The 22,355-nt window shown below is 46.5% G+C and overlaps 1 protein-coding gene across 4 annotated transcripts in view; it reads left to right on the top strand.

The window, feature by feature from the left end:
• The window catches only part of LOC139410650 (multiple C2 and transmembrane domain-containing protein 1-like), a 272,821-nt gene that overhangs the window by 206,032 nt on the left and 44,434 nt on the right, over window positions 1-22,355 (top strand). For all 4 annotated transcript variants that reach the window (XM_071156008.1, XM_071156009.1, XM_071156010.1 and 1 more), the window contains 2 exons: window positions 7,427-7,543; window positions 21,035-21,091. In XM_071156008.1, the coding sequence (XP_071012109.1) occupies window positions 7,427-7,543; window positions 21,035-21,091 (174 nt within the window). The remainder of the gene's footprint in view (window positions 1-7,426; window positions 7,544-21,034; window positions 21,092-22,355) is intronic.

Genomic DNA, 22,355 nt, shown 5'->3' with positions numbered 1-22,355 from the left:
TTTTTGAACCATTCCATTGTAGATTTTGCTTTATGTTTTGGATCATTGTCTTGTTGGAAGACAAATCTCCGTCCCAGTCTCAGGTCTTTTGCAGACTCCATCAGGTTTTCTTCCAGAATGGTCCTGTATTTGGCTCCATCCATCTTCCCATCAATTTGAACCATCTTCCCTGTCCCTGCTGAAGAAAAGCAGGCCCAAACCATGATGCTGCCACCACCATGTTTGACAGTGGGGATGGTGTGTTCAGGGTGATGAGCTGTGTTGCTTTTACGCCAAACATAATGTTTTGCATTGTTGCCAAAAAGTTCAATTTTGGTTTCATCTGACCAGAGCACCTTCTTCCACATGTTTGGTGTGTCTCCCAGGTGGCTTGTGGCAAACTTTAAACAACACTTTTTATGGATATCTTTAAGAAATGGCTTTCTTCTTGCCACTCTTCCATAAAGGCCAGATTTGTGCAATATACGACTGATTGTTGTCCTATGGACAGTCTCTCCCACCTCAGCTGTAGATCTCTGCAGTTCATCCAGAGTGATCATGGGCCTCTTGGCTGCATCTCTGATCAGTCTTCTCCTTGTATGAGCTGAAAGTTTAGAGGGACGGCCAGGTCTTGGTAGATTTGCAGTGGTCTGATACTCCTTCCATTTCAATATTATCGCTTGCACAGTGCTCCTTGGGATGTTTAAAGCTTGGGAAATCTTTTTGTATCCAAATCCGGCTTTAAACTTCTTCACAACAGTATCTCGGACCTGCCTGGTGTGTTCCTTGTTCTTCATGATGCTCTCTGCGCTTTTGACGGACCTCTGAGACTATCACAGTGCAGGTGCATTTATACGGAGACTTGATTACACACAGGTGGATTGTATTTATCATCATTAGTCATTTAGGTCAACATTGGATCATTCAGAGATCCTCACTGAACTTCGGGAGAGAGTTTGCTGCACTGAAAGTAAAGGGGCTGAATAATTTTGCACGCCCAATTTTTCAGTTTTTGATTTGTTAAAAAAGTTTGAAATATCCAATAAATGTCGTTCCACTTCATGATTGTGTCCCACTTGTTGTTGATTCTTCACAAAAAAATACAGTTTTATATCTTTATGTTTGAAGCCTGAAATGTGGCAAAAGGTCGCAAAGTTCAAGGGGGCCGAATACTTTCGCAAGGCACTGTATATTTAACCTTTATTTAACTAGGCAAGTCAATTAAGAACAAATTCTTATTTACAATGACGGCCTACCCCGGCCAAACCCTCCCCTAACCCGGACGACACTGGGCCAATTGTGCGCCGCCCTATGGGACTCCCGATCACGGACAGTTGTGATACAGCCCGGGATCGAACCAGGTCCTGCAGTGACGCCTCTAGCACTGCGATGCAGTCCCTTAGACAGCTGCATGTTTGGAATGCAAACATACATGCGCATGTCAAAACAGAAGTTAAGGAAGGGATGGAGCAAGCTGTGTGTCTCTAAGTCTAGCACTGCCACCCAAAACACCAGCCTATGAGCTGTGTGTCTCTAAGTCTAGCAATGCCACCCAAAACACCAGCCTGTGAGCTGTGTGTCTCTAAGTCTAGCACTGCCACCCAAAACACCAGCCTGTGAGCTGTGTGTCTCTAAGTCTAGCACTGCCACCCAAAACACCAGCCTGTGAGCTGTGTGTCTCTAAGTCTAGCACTGCCACCCAAAACACCAGCCTGTGAGCTGTGTGTGTGTAGCTCTGAAAATACCTGTGTAGACACACACACACACAAAGCACACACACACACACACTGTATAGCCACATGCCTGAGATTCTGTAAATGTGTTTTTCCTTTCTCCGGTCACAGACCTCCATGGCTGATTCCCTCTCCTTCCTCCCCAGGCAGAGAGAGTCTCAGTAGGGAAGCGATGGGGGAGGTCTCCCGGTCCCGGCGTTGCAGTCTTCTCTCCCCAGCCGAGGGGCTGTGAGACGGGGCAGGCTTGGCCTCTGATGGGCCAGGGTGTCGTGTTCCTCCAGCTGTCAGTCACAGCCTCGCCCAGAGCTAGAATAACTAAATGGGGATGAGGTGGACGACAGGTTAAATAACCCCAGGCAGAGGGAAACTAGACGGACACAGACAGACACACCACACACCACACACCACACACCAGAGACACACACCACACACCACACACCACATACCACACACCACACTCCACACACACACACACACACACACACCACACACCAGAGACGCACACACACACCACACACCAGAGACGCACACACACACATGCACACACACACACATGCACACACACACACACCACACACCAGAGACGCACACACACACATGCACACACACACACCACACACCAGAGACGCACACACACACATGCACACACACACACCACACACCAGAGACGCACACACACACAGACACACACACCACACACCACACACACACACACACCAGAGACGCACACACACACATGAACACACACCACACACACACACACACCACACACCAGAGACGCACACACACACATGCACACACACACACACCACACACACACACACACACACACACACACACACACACACACACACACACACACCACACACCAGAGACGCACACACACACAGACACACACACCACACACCACACACCAGAGACGCACACACACACAGACACACACACCACACACCAGAGACACACACACACACACCAGAGATGCACACACACCAGAGACACACACACACACCAGAGACGCACACACACACAGACACACACACCACACACCAGAGACACACACACACACACCAGAGATGCACACACACCAGAGACACACACACACACACACACACACACCGGAAACACACACACACACCACACACCAGAGACGCACACACACACACCACACACCGGAAACACACACACACACACCACACACCACAGACACACACACACACCACACACCAGAGACGCACACACACACACACACACACACACACACACACACACACACACCAGAGACACACACACACCAGCCAGACACTGCAAAAGAGGGAGCTGCAATCATGTCTTACTCTATATCGTGCCTTTGTAGGAGAATGTTAATGTATAGCAGACGTTCAACCAGGTTGGTTTAGATGTATATCTATACTGTATGTGTGAAGGTACAGTACCATTCAAAAGTTTGGACACACCTACTCAGTCCAGGGTGTGTCTTTATTTTGACTGATTTCAACATTGCAGAATGGAGTGAAGACATCAAAACTATGAAATAACACGGAATCATGTAGTAACCAAAAAAGTGTTAAACAAATCAAACAATATTTTATATTTGAGATTCTTTAAAGTTGCCACCCTTTGCCTTGATGACAGCTTTGCACACTGTTGGCATTCTCTCAACCAGCCTCAGCAGGAAAGCGTGTTTATCAATCTTGAAGGAATCTCTACATGTGCTGAGCACTTGTTGGCTGCTTTCCCTTCACTCTGTGGTCCAATTAATCTCAATTGGGTTGATGTCGGGTGATTGTGGAGGCCAGGTCATCTGATGCAGCACTTGATCAAATAGCCCTTACACAGCCTGGAGGTGTGTTTTGGTTCATTGTCTTGTTGATAAACAAATGATAGTCCTACTTAGCGCAAACCAGATGGGATGGCGCTTTTCTACAGAATGCTGTGGTACCCATGCTGGTTAAGTGTGCCTTGAATTCTAAATAAATCACGCACAGTGTCACCAGCAAAGCACCCCCACACTTCCTCCTCCATGCGTCACGGTGGGAACCACACATGTGGAGATCATCCATTCACCTACTCTGCATCTCACAAAGACACAGGAACCATAAATCTCAATTTTGAATTCGTCAGACCAAAGGACAGATTTCCACCAGTCTAATGTCCATTGCTCGTGTTTCTTGGCCCAAGCAAGTTTCTTCTTCTTATTGGTGTCTTTTAGTAGTGTTTTTTTTTCTCAGTAATACAACCATGAAGGCCTGATTCACGCAGTGTCCTCTGAACAGTTGATGTTGAGATGTGTCTGTTACTTGAACTCTGTGAAGCTTTTATTTGGGCTGCAATTTCTGAGGCTGGTAACTCTAACGAACTTATCCTCTGCAGCAGAGGTAACTCTGGGTCTTCCTTTCTTGTGGCGGTCCTCATGAGAGACAGTTTCATCATAGCGTTTGATGGTTTTTGCGACTGCACTTTCAAAGTTGTTGAAATCTTACGCATTGACTGACCTTCATGTCTTCAAGTAATGATTGACTGTCATTTCTCTTTGCTTATTTGAGCACCCCTACCTTGTCACAACACAACTGGTTGGCTCAAACGCATTAAGAAGGAAAGAAATTCCACAAATTAACTTTTAACAAGGCACACCTGTTAATTGAAATGCATTTCAGGTGTGCCTTGTTAAAAGTTAATTTGTGGAATTTCTTTCCTTCTTAATGCGTTCACCTCATGAAGCTGGTTGAGAGAATGCCAAGCGTGCAAAGCTTTCATCAAGGCAAAGGGTGGCTACTTTGAAGAATGTCAAATATAAAATATATTTTGATTTGTTCAACACTTTTTTGGTTACTACATGATTCCATATGTGTTATTTCATAGTTTTGATGTCTTCACTATTATTCTACAATGTAGAAAATTGTTAAAATAAAGAAAAACCATGGACTGAGTAGGTGTGTCCAAACTTTTGACTGGTACTGTATATTTTGGTACAGCTGATGAATAGACAAAATAGAACTGAATTGTATTTGTTTGCAGAAGTACATGTTTCCTGTTTTGCTTAAATACACAGGGCTCAGTTTGATATGATCTGCAGTGCTTCAGTGTAAAAAGACCAGAGGAATCATTGTTTATCTGTGTGGTGGTACGGGACAGTAGATGAGTGAATGAGTGCGGTTCCGTTTATGTTCTGAAGTTAGACTCTGTGTCTAGAGTGGGAGTGCTAGAGTTACCTAGTGGCGGCAGGGTAGCCTAGTGGTTAGAGCGTTGGACTAGTAACTGGAAGGTTGCAAGTTCAAATCCCCGAGCTGACAAGGTACAAATCTGTCATTCTGCCCCTGAACAGGCAGTTAACCAACTAGGCCGTCATTGAAAATAAGAATTTGTTCTTAACTGACTTGCCTAGTTAAATAAAGGTCAAATAAAATAAAAAGAGAGAGAACGCTATAGAATGCTGAGCTCTCACTCAGCCAGTATGGTGTCAGCTCACACTCAGCCAGTATGGTGTCAGCTCACACTCAGCCAGTTTAGTGTCAGCTCACACTCAGCCAGTATGGTGTCAGCTCTCACTCAGCCAGTACTCAGCCAGTTTAGTGTCAGCTCACACTCAGCCAGTATGGTGTCAGCTCACACTCAGCCAGTTTACTGTCAGCTATCACTCAGCCAGTATAGTGTCAGCTCTCACTCAGCCAGTATAGTGTCCACCAAACTGGCTCAGCTCTCACTCAGCCAGTATGGTGTCAGCTCTCACTCAGCCAGTATGGTGTCAGCTCTCACTCAGCCAGTATAGTGTCAGCTCTCACTCAGCCAGTATGGTGTCAGCTCTCACTCAGCCAGTATAGTGTCCACCATACTGGCTCAGCTCTCACTCAGCCATTATGGTGTCAGCTCTCACTCAGCCAGTATAGTGTCAGCTCTCACTCAGCCAGTATGGTGTCAGCTCTCACTCAGCCATTATAGTGTCAGCTCTCGCTCAGCCAGTATAGTGTCCACCATACTGGCTCAGCTCTCACTCAGCCAGTATGGTGTCAGCTCTCACTCAGCCAGTATAGTGTCAGCTCTCACTCAGCCAGTATAGTGTCAGCTCTCGCTCAGCCAGTATAGTGTCCACCATACTGGCTCAGCTCTCACTCAGCCAGTATGGTGTCTGCTCACGTAAGGATATTGAAATATTAAGACGGGTGCTGGATTTTTCTAGTAAGCACTCCTGAATTATTGAAGATTATTTTTCCAATTCCCTTAACAGACCTTTATTAAAGACAGAGAAAGAGGTAGAAACATGTTTTTATATATTTTAGCTGTGGTGCTAAATTATGAATGAATTTCTATGTGTGTGCGCCTGGCATGCGTGCATTGGGTTCTGGGGCTTTAAGGTGTAGGATGATGATCCACGGGGAGAGAAAGAGAGTCCAGTACACACCTGATCCAGTACACTAGTGTTAGGGCAGGGGTTGTAGAGGGAGGCAGCAGGAGGACAGAGAGGTCAGTAGGGGGGAAGATGTTTGTTAAACGGGGGACAGAGAAGGTGAGGACTTACACATCCACTATGTATCCACCAACTCCTCAGCTGTTCCATGAGAGGCTAGGGAACATCTCTCATCATTAGCACTTTCCTGGATTAAAATGTACTTTATTCAACCAAACGTATAGCTTTATCATGGATATATCATCATTGACTGTACAAGGTGTGACCACCCAATATATCAGCTGTTCAGTGTTTTAAAAACATATTTTCATTGCCAGTGAAAGTTTACCTTTAAAACTATAGCGATCTTTTATAAATGCATTTGTTGCAGATGTAATTCATTTTGAAAACCCATTTCTCCCATCCCATATTTCAAGACTGTTTCTATGGACTTGAAATAATTTGAATGAATGAAACATTTTTCACATTTCAGTTATGTGTTTTCTACATTGATCTTCTTCATCAAAAATAGGGATGTCGGAGGATGTTTTTAACATTTTGTGAAATTATGAGATATAAAGAGAAATAGGTCATCTTTTTTATCTGTACTTTATCTATACTTTCACAAAAGTGGACTATCAACCATTTAGTGTTTGTGAATTATGTCTCCGTAAGCATTTCATTTTCATAGGATCGTGATCATTTATGTTTGGGTTGCAAATGACTGTACTGCGCAGGTTTGGGGGCGCTCAGTTCTGGAATGATGCTTTTTTTAGTTAGGATGAGAGATAAGGTGTAGAGAGGGGATCAATGGAACAGCTGACTAGGGAGGTGGAATAGGGGTATTTGGAGAGGGGTGACAGGGTTAGCGGCTCATTGTGTGGCTGGTCAGGTGCTGGGTTGAGGGTGAAGGTAATTTTAACTAATTGGGCTTGAAACAGAAAGTGACCTCAGGCCAGTGAATGATGGATGATAGGTGTTTGTGAGGGAACGTTGTGACAGCCGATACTCATCTTCCTCATCCTCAGATGAAGATAGGCCCTGTCCCAGCCCAGGGTTCAGGGGTCCTGTTTTGTCACCATGGCCGTCCATTTAAGTCTTTCTTCTGTTGCATTAGCTGTCATAGTATCTTATGTATGGGTCTGTGTGTGGTATTGCTTTCCTGTTTGTGTATTATGCGATATGCAAGTGTGTGTGCAAGTGCCATTGCAGGTCTCAGCTACATAAGTTCCTAAGTTTTTCTCTCTATCGATCTTCAATTATCTCTCTCTCTCTCTCTCTATCTCTCTCTCTATCTCTCTCTCTCTCTCTCTCTCTCTCTCTCCCTATGCAGGTCTTTGTTCTGGTGGTGTGGAACTTTGAACTCTACATGATTCCTCTGGTTCTGTTGCTGCCGCTGGCCTGGAACTATATCCTCATCTCTTCGGGGAAGGACACCAGGCAAGAAGTGGTGAGTGTCCCTGTCATGTATCACTACGCTGTTCTGCCCTCTTAATTGTCCCATACGGCAAGCGTTTACATCTCACACGCATTTCTGTCAATCATTTATTTAATCTCATTTCAATAGATATGGATTTAATCATAAATATAATGACACATTTACTATGGAAAATAGATACAAAACCCCTACATAGAAAATATACAATGTGTTTTTTCTTAGACACCATTATTGTAAATGCATTTAAACAAAATAATTCGTTAAAAAAATCTGTAAACTTGGAGGTAACAGGAAGGGACTAAGGAGTGGACTTATTTAATTGGCACCTTCCCTCTGGATATAGTAAAGAAGAATTAAAGAATAAAAAAAATCCCAAAATAATACAACCACGAAATAGACACTGAGGGAAATTCTGTCTGCGTTTCTGAATGAGAAATGCCAAGTGCCTTGAACTTTGAAGAATCGCTCCCAAATTCTTCCTTTGCATATTTTGAGGCAAAGAGAGGACGTAATAGCTTGTCACCTTGAGCAACGTTATGCCACTTACCTGGTTGTATATTTATTTAATTCATGTATTTTTTATCTCTTATTCCAATTAAACAGTGTCAAAGCAATGTCACGGAGAAGTGGACATGTTTTAATCATTGCCGAGGTGCACCTGGAGAGTCGTGAGAGAGTGGTGCGAGCGTGAACAATGAAGTGATTAATTTTAATAAGTGTGTTTCCAGACTACCTTAGAATGCACAGGGAAGAGTTCCCCGTCTCTCAAAATATATTACCCAATTTTTCACGAGTGCGCAGTTAAAAAGAATATACGGGATTTGGAACAGATAGCCGTTAAAACAATGAAAACAACAAGTAGAACGAACTTCTTATGGCCTTGAATTGGAAATATATAGAGCAGGATTTAATGAATGTTGCTGTGAATCTACTAGTTTTAGTATTACCAGAGAATTAGGAATTTATTGGACGTTATTTCTTGTTTTCTACAGCAACACACATGGCACTCATGGCAGATGGAGCATATACAGTGCCTTGCGAAAGTATTCGCCCCCCTTGAACTTTGCGACCTTTTGCCACATTTCAGGCTTCAAACATAAAGATATAAAACTGTATTTTTTTGTGAAGAATCAACAACAAGTGGGACATAATCATGAAGTGGAACGACATTTATTGGATATTTCAAACTTTTTTAACAAATCAAAAACTGAAAAATTGGGCGTGCAAAATTATTCAGCCCCTTTACTTTCAGTGCAGCAAACTCTCTCCCGAAGTTCAGTGAGGATCTCTGAATGATCCAATGTTGACCTAAATGACTAATGATGATAAATACAATCCACCTGTGTGTAATCAAGTCTCCGTATAAATGCACCTGCACTGTGATAGTCTCAGAGGTCCGTTAAAAGCGCAGAGAGCATCATGAAGAACAAGGAACACACCAGGCAGGTCCGAGATACTGTTGTGAAGAAGTTTAAAGCCGGATTTGGATACAAAAAGATTTCCCAAGCTTTAAACATCCCAAGGAGCACTGTGCAAGCGATAATATTGAAATGGAAGGAGTATCAGACCACTGCAAATCTACCAAGACCTGGCCGTCCCTCTAAACTTTCAGCTCATACAAGGAGAAGACTGATCAGAGATGCAGCCAAGAGGCCCATGATCACTCTGGATGAACTGCAGAGATCTACAGCTGAGGTGGGAGACTCTGTTCATAGGACAACAATCAGTCGTATATTGCACAAATCTGGCCTTTATGGAAGAGTGGCAAGAAGAAAGCCATTTCTTAAAGATATCCATAAAAAGTGTTGTTTAAAGTTTGCCACAAGCCACCTGGGAGACACACCAAACATGTGGAAGAAGGTGCTCTGGTCAGATGAAACCAAAATTGAACTTTTTGGCAACAATGCAAAACATTATGTTTGGCGTAAAAGCAACACAGCTCATCACCCTGAACACACCATCCCCACTGTCAAACATGGTGGTGGCAGCATCATGGTTTGGGCCTGCTTTTCTTCAGCAGGGACAGGGAAGATGGTTAAAATTTATGGGAAGATGGATGGAGCCAAATACAGGACCATTCTGGAAGAAAACCTGATGGAGTCTGCAAAAGACCTGAGACTGGGACGGAGATTTGTCTTCCAACAAGACAATGATCCAAAACATAAAGCAAAATCTACAATGGAATGGTTCAAAAATTAACATATCCAGGTGTTAGAATGGCCAAGTCAAAGTCCAGACCTGAATCCAATCGAGAATCTGTGGAAAGAACTGAAAACTGCTGTTCACAAATGCTCTCCATCCAACCTCACTGAGCTCGAGCTGTTTTGCAAGGAGGAATGGGAAAAAATTTCAGTCTCTCGATGTGCAAAACTGATAGAGACATACCCCAAGCGACTTACAGCTGTAATCGCAGCAAAAGGTGGCGCTACAAAGTATTAACTTAAGGGGGCTGAATAATTTTGCACGCCCAATTTTTCAGTTTTTGATTTGTTAAAAAAGTTTGAAATATCCAATAAATGTCGTTCCACTTCATGATTGTGTCCCATTTGTTGTTGATTCTTCACAAAAAAATACAGTTTTATATCTTTATGGTTGAAGCCTGAAATGTGGCAAAAGGTTGCAAAGTTCAAGGGGGCCGAATACTTTCGCAAGGCACTGTATGTGTTTTTCAGGCATACAGTAGATGTGTTCTTCAGGCATACAGTAGATGTGTTTTTCAGGCATACAGTAGATGTGTTTTTCAGGCATACAGTAGATGTGTTTTTCAGGCATACAGTAGATGTGTTCTTCAGGCATACAGTAGATGTGTTCTTCAGGCATACAGTAGATGTGTTCTTCAGGCATGCAGTAGATGTGTTTTTTCACACATACAGTAGATGTGTTCTTCAGGCATACAGTAGATGTGTTCTTCAGGCATACAGTAGATGTGTTCTTCAGGCTTATAGTAGATGTGTTTTTCAGGCATACAGTAGATGTGTTTTTCAGGCATACAGTAGATGTGTTTTGCCAGTGCAGATGTTGTAGCTGGGTCACAATTAAAAGCAACCAATAAATGTATTTTTCAACGGAAGGAAGTTGAAGGTATCTCTTAAAAATGGAAAGGACACATACATAACAGTATGCACATCATGGAGCATAGTCGCTAGTGTATTTCTGCGTTTCGCCTCTGTGTCAATGCTCTGTACATGTCCCCCTGTAGATGGCAGCATTGCTTGACCAAAAACATTCAACAAAAAAAAAGGATTTCATTATTTCTTTACCTCCATAGCGGTAATGGTGGGGCTGGGGGCTGGGGGGACAGGGGGGCTGGAGGGACTAGATGGTGAAGGGTTATTAGTGGAGCTGGGGGGGGGTGGGGGGTCGGCTCTCCGCCACAGTAAACAAACACACAGGTCTGCTTCCAATTAGTCCAAGCCCCTGATCTAGCCTCAATTCCATGATGAGTCACAGCACTCCACTCGACTCACTCGCAGTCCCTAAAAGAAGGGAAGTTTGTTTTTATCAACTCCGGGGATGGTGTGTGTGTGTGTGTGTGTGCGCATGTCTTTGTGCTTGTGTCTGCATGAGTGTGTGTGCTTTGTGCATTTGTTCGTGTGTGTGCTTGTTTGTTATATAGGGAGTGTACTGTATATACAGGAACATTTGTTTAATTGTTTAACATTTATCCCCACCTTACTTCTGAGATTGTTGCACTGAGGGAACATGCACTATAGCTGGCACAAAAGATGTCCTCTGTAGAAAATCAGCAGTCTCTTGTCTTGGCGTGTGATATTAGTTGCTGATGATAGGTAAAACTGAATGTGATGAGGCTGCCCCTCCTCCTCCTTTCCTCTCTTTGTGATGGTTGAGGAGCTGTGACATGTTGTAAGGGTCATTCTAGGAGTGTATCACCCTGCATCTCCCACCTGGGCTCGGCTGCTGTCTTCACACTGTCAGTCAGTCAGACAGACAGACGGACAGACGGACGGACGGACGGACGGACGGGCGGGCGGGCGGGCGGGCGGGCAGGCAGGCAGTCATTTCACCTTCTAGTAATATGAGCCCTCTAGAGACACACACAGCAGTCACAACCAACCAGACAGTAGTACACATCTGTGAGAGCGACAGAGAGACGGACTGTGGGATGTGTGTAAAGGAATGAGAATGTTATATGAAAACCATGCTAAACAAACAGGCATGCGCCAAGCTCCTCATGCATACAACTGGTGTGTCTGTTTGTTTTGAGTCAGTGTTTCCCATTCTGTGGGGGGGGGGGGGGGGACAAACAGTCACTGTATTTCTACATGCTGTAATTTTCACCTCAGGGTCACTGATGCTCGTAGGTCAGTTCTCCCTAGCCAGGCCTGAACCTTGACCAGTAGATGTGCTGAACAGAAAAGCTGGCCTTAGACCAGCTATTAAAGGCCTGGTGAAGCAACAATGTCACTGACCCCTGCTTTTAAACTGTCGTCCTCTGACCTCTAACCCTGTTATCATGTCTGTCAACTGTTGCACCATTAGGTGCCCTGTGTGTGACCCTCTCCAAGGCTGTGTGTGGCTTGTTATGGAGGAAAGTTATGATTAACATAGCAGGCACTGCTGGGCCATGTGAGCTATGACAGGAGAGGTGGAGGGAGAGATTACAGTTGTGGAGACAGGGTCCTAAGACATCTTTACAGCTACAGACAGTTAGTCTGACCAATGCCACAGCATCATTGTTTGCCATTCGCATTGCAGTTGAAAAATTATGGAACTCGAAGTTACTTAATTAAAAATGGAAAGCTGTTCAAGCTTACAAACTGGCCCTCTGCTTTTTATTAGAGACCCCTACTGTGGGGAGGTGATAGTGTAGACTAGTGTCTGTAGACACAGATAGGATGACAGCACCTACAATACCACCAGCACAACTAATACCAGCACCACTACCATCAGCACCTACAATACCATCAGCACCACTACTACCAGCACCTACAATCCCACCAGCACCTACAATCCCACCAGCACCTACAATACCACCAGCACCACTAAAACCAGCACCACCACCACCAGCACCACTCTAACCAGCACCAATACTACCAGCACCAATTTCACCAGCAGCACTACCACTTTCACCAGCACCAATACTACCAGCACCAATTTTACCAGCACCACTATCATCAGCACCACCAATACCAGCACCACTACAACCAGCACCACTATCACCATCACCAATACCTCCAGCACCACTATTACCAGCACCACTACCAACAGCACCAATCTCATCAGCACTAATACCATCAGTACCAATACCATCAGCACCACCATTACCAGCACCACTACCACCAGCACCACTCTCATCAGCACCACTATCACAGCACCACTACCACCAGCACCAATACCACCAGAACCACCAGCACCACTACCACAGCACCACCAACACCAGTACCACTATCACCAGCACCACTATCAACAGCACCACTACCACCAGAACCACTACTACCAGCACCACTAACATTACTATTACCCCTAAAGTGTGAAGTCACCCATTTCCCATCCTGGAAACGTGGAACCGTATGGTGGGTTCTGTCTCTGGGTTATTGCTGGGGCGGGTTGCCGGGTGGCTGGGCTCAGTCAAGCGGGGGACAGCTCAGCTGCAATGGAAAAGCTGTAGGCCTGGATGACCGTCCTTGGAAGACCGACCGGCACTGTCGAGCCACTAGTCTGGAAAACTCTTTACCAGATGTTGTGGAGGTGTTCATTATAGCATGAGCTGTCATGGTGCAGAAAGATGCCGGTGATCTCTCTCTCTCTCTCTCTCTCTCTCTCTCTGCCTCTCTCTCTATCTGCCTCGCTCTCTCTCTGCTTCTCTCTCTCTGCCTCTCTCTCTCTCTCTGCCTCTCTCTCTGCCTCTCTCCCTCTCTCTCTCTCTCTCCCTCTCTCTTTCTATCTCTGCCTCTCTGCCGCTCTCTCTGCCTCTCACACACCGGCCAGCCGATATTTTGATGAAGAAGAAAAGGATGAGAGCAGGCTGGCTCCGCTTGTCTTCACTCAAACCAAAGGAAAACCTCCACAGTGGCCCTGCCCCAAATACAGAGAGCTAGACAAAAAGGAGAGAGGGAGAGAGGGCTTCGGCGGTGCCTGGTAGGTTCTCCTCAGTTCAGAGGTAGACAAAAAGGAGAGAGGGAGAGAGGGCTTCGGCGGTGCCTGGTAGGTTCTCCTCAGTTCAGAGGTAGACAAAAAGGAGAGAGGGAGAGAGGGCTTCTGCGGTGCCTGGTAGGTTCTCCTCAGTGCAGAGGTAGACATGGCATTCGGTGACAAAATCAAAAGGTCATGTCACTTTTGACTGGGAGCGTTTGTGCCCCGTTAATTTCCCCCGTGCCGCCCCGTCTTCGCTGGCAGGCAGACGGTGTTGATAGCGGGGTGAGAACGCCGCGCCAGTCTCCCAGCCTCCTCCTCTTTATCCTTGTGAACCTCTGTACCCGTCGTTGTTAACAGTGTCAGCACTCCTGCTCCGTGTTCTACCGCAGTCTTTGATGTTGTTCTGTTGCTGCTCTCTCTGACTGTTTGGGTTGTGTGTGTGTGTCTGTGTGTGGTGTGGTGTGTGTGTAGGTGTGTGTAGGTTTGGGTTTGTATGTGTGTGTAGGTGTGTAGGTGTGTAGGTGTGTATGTGTGTGTGTGTGTGTGTGTGTGTGTGGGGGGGGGGGGGGGGGGGGGGGGGACTTCAGCACTTCCTCTACCCACTCTGTGACACCTGCTTTCTTCAGTCAGGCGCCTGCCCCTCTCTACCACACATACCATCCCTCTCGACCACACATACCATCCCTCTCTACCACACATACCATCCCTCTCTACCACACATACCATCCCTCTCTACCACACATACCATCCCTCTCGACCACACATACCATCCCTCTCTACCACACATACCATCCCTCTCTACCACACATACCATCCCTCTCTACCACACATACCATCCCTCTCTACCACACATACCATCCCTCTCTACCACACATACCAGCCCTCTCTACCACTCATACCATCCCTCTTTACCATACATACCAGCCCTCTCTACCACACATACCAGCCCTCTCTACCATACATACCATCCCTCTCTACCATACATACCAGCCCTCTCTACCACACAGACCAGCCCTCTCTACCACCAGCCCTCTCTACGACACATACCAGCCCTCTCTCTACCACACAGACCAGCCCTCTCTACCACACAGACCAGCCTTCTCTCTACCACACATACCAGCCCTCTCTCTCTGCCACTCATACCAGCCCTCTCTCTACCACCCATACCAGCCTTCTCTCTACCACCCATACCAGCCCTCTCCCTCTACCACCCATACCAGCCCTCTCTCTACCACACAGACCAGCCTTCTCTCTACCACCCATACCAGCCCTCTCTACCACCCATACCAGCCCTCTCTCTACCACACAGACCAGCCCTCTCTACCACACAGACCAGCCTTCTCTCTACCACCCATACCAGCCCTCTCTACCACCCATACCAGCCCTCTCTCTACCACACAGACCAGCCCTCTCTACCACTCATACCAGCCCTCTCTACCACTCATACCAGCCCTCTCTACAACTCATACCAGCCCTCTCTCTCTACCACACAGACCAGCCCTCTCTCTACCACACAGACCAGCCCTCTCCAAGACACAAAGATACAAACAAAGTCTATCCCAGTCTTGTTTGAACAAAAATCAGAGGTCTTTGCATTGTTCTGACTGACTCAATGCTGACATGTGTATGCCAAGACATTGGAAATGAAAATGAGTGCATATTCTATGTATCTCTTTTGAATGCTGTCATGATAATGATTGGCACTTGGACTGGTTTGTGTGATCAATAATAGCAGCCAACCACACCCCTCCCTGCCCCCTGCTGGGTGAGCAAGGCCTGAGTCAGTCCAGACAGAAGGCCTCCCTGTGAGAGCAGGGCTCTGCAGCTTGTGAAGGGTCGGGTCAGATAGACTCTGCCTGCCTACTCTCCTTATCAGTCTTCCAGCCCTCCACTCTGATCGCCCCTCTCCTCCAGAGCCTAAACCTACACACCACACACACACGAGCACACACACACACACACACACACACACACACACACACACACACACACACACACACACAGACAGTATACCAAGCAGGGCCTGGAGAGGGGAAGACCCCAGCAGCAGCAGTTAAAACCCTCTCACATATCAAGGAGGAAAACCAGGAGGAGGAGAGGGGAGGAGAGAGAGTTTACCTTTATGTTCGTTGGGATGTCTGTCTCGGCGTCAATTCCCCTAGCGTCTGTCATTCCCCTAGCGGCCGTCATTCCCCTAGCGGATATCATTCCCCTAAGGCTGTCATTCCCCTAGCGGATATCATTCCCCTAGCGGCTATCATTCCCCTAAGGCTGTCATTCCCCTAGCGGCTGTCATTCCCCTAGCGGCTGTCATTCCCCTAGCGGCTGTCCTTCCCCTAGCGGCTATCATTCCCCTAGCGGCTGTCATTCCCCTAGCGGCTGTCATTCCCCTAGCGGCTATCATTCCCCTAGCGGCTATCATTCCCCTAGCGGCTGTCATTCCCCTAACGTCTATCATTCCCCTAGCGGCTATCATTCCCCTAGCGGCTGTCATTCCCCTAGCGGCTGTCATTCCCCTAGCGGCTATCATTCCCCTAGCGGCTATCATTCCCCTAGCGGCTATCATTCCTCTAGCGGCTATCATTCCCCTAGCGGCTGTCATTCCCCTAGCGGCTGTCATTTCCCTAGCGGCTGTCATTCCCCTAGCGGCTATTATTCCCCTAGCGGCTATCATTCCCCTAGCGGCTATCATTCCCCTAGCGGCTATCATTCTCCTAGCGGCTATCATTGCCCTAGGGGCTATCATTCCCCTAGTGGCTGTCATTCCCCTAGCGGCTGTCATTTCCCTAGCGGCTGTCATTCCCCTAGCGGCTATCATTCCCCTAGCGGCTATCATTCCCCTAGCGGCTGTCATTCCCCTAGCGGCTGTCATTCCCCTAGCGGCTGTCCTTCCCCTAGCGGCTATCATTCCCCTAGCGGCTGTCATTCCCCTAGCGGCTATCATTCCCCTAGCGGCTGTCATTCCCCTAACGGCTATCATTCCCCTAAGGCTGTCATTCCCCTAGCGGCTATCATTCCCCTAGCGGCTATCATTCCCCTAGCGGCTGTCATTCCCCTGGCGGCTGTCATTCCCCAAGCGGCTGTCATTCCCCTAGCAGCTAACATTCCCCTAGCGGCTGTCATTCCCCTAGCGGCTATCATTCCCCTAGCGGCTATCATTCCCCTAGCGGCTATCATTCCCCTAGCGGCTATCATTCCCCTAGCGGCTGTCATTCCTCTAGCGGCTGTAATTTCCCTAGCGGCTGTCATTTCCCTAGCGGCTGTCATTCCACTAGCGGCTATCATTCCACTAGCGGCTGTCATTCCCCTAGCGGCTATCATTCCCCTAGCGGCTATCATTCCACTAGCGGCTATCATTCCACTAGCGGCTGTCATTCCCCTAGCGGCTATCATTCCCCTAGCGGCTATCATTCCCCTAGCGGCTATCATTCCACTAGCGGCTATCATTCGAAAGGTTAGGAGAAAGAGAGCAGAGATCGTGGATTTTCTTCAGCCAGCCTGGCGGTAGGGGAGAGAGGGAAACTTGGTGGGGGTCGGAGGGAGAGAGGGGGATGGTGTTTGCATGGCAAAGGATGATTTCTATCTTGTCTAGTGTGTGTGTGTTTATCCCTGTGTATATGTGTGTGTGTTTATCCCTGTGCGTGTGTGTGTTTATCCTTGTGCGTGTGTGTGTGTTTAGGTTCATCGACCCATCCAAGCCCTGAGTGGTAGTCCGGCGTATCCACATCCACTGTAGGGTTACTATTCCCTCTCCTCCCCCCAGCCAGCAGGCCAAGTAAAAGTCTGCTCTAGTTTCCTACTGTACATCCATATCTCTGCCTGCTCCCTGCTCCTTTAGGGCACACAGGTGTCAGGATGTGAGGCCTACTGGGGCTTAATGACTGAACAGAGGAAATGGCTTGCCATGGCCCTGACCCTATAAACTGGTTTTAAACAAGCCAGACACACATAAACCCTGCAGGACTCATGCCCTCCAGAGCATGTGTTCACAAGCACCACTCCACACTAAATGGTCTATACTTTATTTAGACCTTTCACCAAGCTGTGTATTTGACATATTTCACCTGAGTATTTGTATATATACATGTACCCTCTGTAATCTGTGAGTATAACCTGTACCGTTCAGATGATTTGAACGCTATGACTATGTTAATTTCCCCTTTGGTAAAGTGTTGGATTGAAGCGCGTTGCAGGCGGTGTGAGCGTTCCACCATCCTGTCATCAGTGAGTCTTTGAAGCGTTGCGTTGTAATGATGGTAATTCAGACGATGTGATAAGGGGATAAACAGCTGAATGATACGATAAACAAACAGTCTTCATCATTACAGAATTGGGAGGGGGGGGGGGGGGGGGGTAATTGATGTCTTCCGGAGACACAGCGTTTAGCTGTGGAAATCTTCAGGGCTGATGAGATGACATGTCCTTCCTTTTGTTCATACATTTTACACTCTCGTACCGGTGAACAAGGCTGTTCTCTTTACCGCAGGCTAGACGGGAGGAGGAATAGAAAACAGGGGAATGACTATCATTCCCTCTGTCTCTGTGGTTCATGCCTATCTATAGTTAATAGCTCTGTTTTCGATAGCATGGGGCCTACAGTATGATAGTGTGCTGTGTACTGTAGTAAAGGCTGTGTTTGGAAAAATCCATGATCTCTTTTTTGTGCTTCCTTTATGGTTGTTGATTCATTGTGTAGTAATATTTATCATGTATGATATTATAAATACCTCACATGCGACTCATGATTAGACGAAGCAATTAGCCAATAATATGCAGTGAAGAAATGTCTGAGAATGGATTCTAAATACAAGTGTATTTAATTACTTTGTAAAATGAATGGATTCACATACAAGGCATAAAGTTTAAGTTAAAAAAATAACATGAACAAGCATTTTACAAGGCATTGTTCTAAGCATGGTCAGAGTGTAAGAGAGAGAAATCATAGCCTGAATGGCCATTCCTCAAGAGTCCTTGGGGTGGAGAGAGAAAGAAAGACTGTATCTCAGTAGCGCAGGTCAGGAACAAATCAAATCAAACTTTATTTGTCACATGCGCCGAATACAACAAGTGTAGACTTTACCGTGAAATGCTTACTTAAAGCCCTTAACAAACAGTGTATAACATTTCAGGTAAGACCCAAGTGCAGACTGTGTTGAAGTAACAATGTGTATTACAGCAACAGGGGCAGGCAAACGACAGGTCAAGGCAGGCAGGGGTCGATTATCCAGAGTGGTGGGGCAAAGGTACAGGATGACAGGCAGGCTCAGGGTCAGATCAGGCAGAGGTTGGTAATCCAGAGTAGGGGCAAAGGTACAGGACGGCAGGCAGGCTCAGGGTCAGGAGCAGGCAGAGTGGTCAGGCAGGCTCAGGGTCAGATCAGGCAGAGGTCGGTAATCCAGAGTAGGGGCAAAGGTACAGGACGGCAGGCAGGCTCAGGGTCAGGAGCAGGTAGAGTGGTCAGGCAGGCTCAGAGTCCGGACAGACAAGGGTCAAAACCAGGAAGGCGAGAAAAAGAGAGACTGGGGAAAAGCAGGAGCTGAGAAAAACTTGACAAACAAGATGAACTGGTAACAGACAAACAGAGAACACAAGTAGAAATACACAGGGGATAATGAGGAAGATGGGCGACAACTGGAGGGGAGTGGAGACAATCACAAGGACAGGTGAAACAGATCAGGACGTGACACAGTGCAGGTCAGGAAGAGTTAAGAAAATATTTACCAGATAGACTAAAGAAAAAAATGTATAAAAAGTAACACAATAACATGACAATAATAATTGTAAGTAGGGGTAAAGTGACTATGTGTAGATAATAAACAGCAAGTAGCAGCAGTGTACAAAACAAATGGAGGGGGGGTTCAATGTATTAGTCCGGGTGGCCATTTGATTAATTGTTCATCAGTCTTATTGCTTGAGGGTAGAAGCTGTTAGTTAAGGAGCCTTTTGGTCCTAGACTTGGCGCTCCGGTACCACTTGCCATGCGGTAGCAGAGGAAACAGTCTTTGACTTGGGTGACTGGAGTCTTTAACAATTTTATGGGCTTTCCTCTGACACCGCCTAATACATAGGTCCTGGATGGCAGGAAGCTTGGCCCCAGTGATGTACTGGGCCATACGCTCTACCCTCTGTAGCACCTTATGGTCAGATGCCAAGCAGTTGCCGTACCAGAAGAAGCCGCTAGCCAACCCTACTGAACTATAAACAGACACTGCTCCTCTGACTACTATTTACTCCCTCCACACACAACTGGAGCTGAAGCCATCTTAGTTTCAGCAGGAAGCTGTATTTACATAATAAGCTTATGTTACTTTTTTAAATGTATTATTCCAATGAAACAAAGGGAAAATAGCTATTGTTTTGTGAAGCAGTGGTTTTTGGATTTCTCCAACTTGTTTGCGGAGGCAGGGCGGGGGTGTTGTAGGGGTTATGAGACAAGATAAATGCAGCTCTTGGCAGCTCACAGGTTAATGATGCGCCTGTTTGTTTATGGTACTGCTGCTCCTGCTGACCTTGTAGCTTTGATGTGTGATTGACAGATGGGGGGACGGGGGAGGGTGGGGGGGTAACGATCTATGCTGGTCTAGTACTTCGCAAGCAGGCAGCACAAACACGTGTGATACTACTGACTCTGTCTGTCGTTGTCTGTCGTTTTGAATCAATTTCATATGTTAAGATTGTATAGATACTTTATTTAGGCCGATTGTAAGTGATTTGAGAGGCCTTGTATATCTAATTATGGTGGTCTGTATGGGTTTTTATCAGAGAGATAAAAATAAAAAAACTTTTAACAACTCTTTTTAGAGTCAACTTCTTGTCATTCACAGACAGGAAGGCAAGGGCAAGTGTTTCCATGAAAACATATTTTCTTCCACATCCTGATCCTCACTTCAGCATTCCCAGATACATACTGTATGGAATGATTTGTCTTTCATCATTGCTTTCAATCTCTCTCTCTCTCTCCCTCTCCCTCCCTCTCTCTCTCATTCTCTCTCTCCGTGTGTGTGTGTGTGTGGGGGGGGGGTTAAGTGGAGGGATTGGTGGCCTGCTGTAATGGCTGTTGTTTCATCGGTTTTGGACCAGTGAAACACATGGTTACACTTCTTTGTTATTGGGCTTACTCTGCTGAAGCCCCTCTTCTACGTACTCCTCCTCTCTACTCCCCTATAGTAATGGGAGAGCTGGGGGACTGGGTGTAGGTTAGAGATGGGTTCAGATTGGTCTGGAAGACTAAGAGACTACAATCAGCCCTGTATTGCCTTGTGTTGACATCAACCATATATACAGTACAAGTACAGTATGCATTGTGCAATTTGTAGGGATGAGAATGAATAAGAATGCCTGTTTGCCCCACGTAATGCATGTATTTGTGTCTCTTCTTCTCTTGTTCCTGTGACAACCACCATGCAGCAAGCGATGGAGGACTTGCTGGAGAATGAAGATGAGGACTATGACAAAGATGACAAGGTAATTATATCTCTGTCTGTCTGTCTGTCTGTCTGTCTGTCTGTCTGTCTGTCTGTCAGTCAGTCAAGGGACAGGACATCTCAGGAGTGACCGTGTTCCACACACAGGAAATACTAACACATATATGGTATGTGTACTTTAGATGCACACGTTCAAATCTGCACACATGCACGCACGGACACACACACACACACACACACACACACACACACATGCTCACATGCACATATTCTCTCAAACACAAACACACACACACTTTGAACATTGATAGTTGTCTTCCTAAAATGGGTCCAGACATACACTGAGTGTACAAACATTAAGAACTGCAATGCTGCTGTTTTTTTCACGTTCAACAGTTTCCCGTGTGTATCAAGAATGGTCCACCACCCAAAGGACATCCAGCCAACTTGACAACTGTGGGAAGCATTGGAGTCAACATGGGCCAGCATCCCTGTGGAACACTTTCGGGGTGGGGGGTTCCCAATGTTTGGTATACTCACTGTACATTACATTCTCTACCCATTGTAACCTCGTCATGCATAGTATCATGGTTGTCAGTATTTGTGATTTTCAATCTCTCCCTGACCGACTCTGTAATACCTACATGTTTCAAGCAGACCACCATAATCTCTGTGCTCAAGGAAGTGAAGGTAACCTACCTAAATGATTACCGCCCCGTGGCACTCACGTCACTAGCCATGAAGTGCCTTGAAAGGCTGGTTATGACTCACATCAACACCATCATCCCAGAAACCCAAGACCCACTGCAATTTGCATACCGCCCCAACAGATCTACAGATGACGTAATCTCAATCGCACTCCACACTGCCCTTTCCCACCTGGACAAAAGGAACTGCTGTTCATTGACTACAGCTCAGCGTTCAACACCATAGTGCCCACAAAGCTCATCAATAAGCTAAGGACCCTGGGACTAAACATCTCCCTCTGCATCTGGATCCTGGACTTCCTGACGGGCTGCCCCCTGATGGTAAGGGTAGGTAACAACACATGCTACCATGCTGATCTTCAACACTGGGGCCCCTCAAGAGTGTGTACTTTGTCCCTTCCTGTTCTCCCTGTTCAGCCATGACTGCGTGGCCTAGCACGACTCCAACACCCTCATTAAGTTTGCTGATGACACAACAGTGGTAGGCCTGATTACCGACAACAATGAGACAACCTATAGGAAGGAGATCAGAGACCTGGCAGGGTGGGGCCAGGACAATAACCTCTCCCTCAATGTGAGCAAGACAAAAGAGCTGAT

This window comes from Oncorhynchus clarkii, chromosome 6 (genome assembly GCF_045791955.1).
Source record: "Oncorhynchus clarkii lewisi isolate Uvic-CL-2024 chromosome 6, UVic_Ocla_1.0, whole genome shotgun sequence".
In the NCBI taxonomy this organism is placed as follows: domain Eukaryota; kingdom Metazoa; phylum Chordata; class Actinopteri; order Salmoniformes; family Salmonidae; genus Oncorhynchus; species Oncorhynchus clarkii.
The sequence above is the reverse complement of the archived record's forward strand: the minus strand, read 5'-3'. Positions and strand labels throughout refer to the sequence as shown.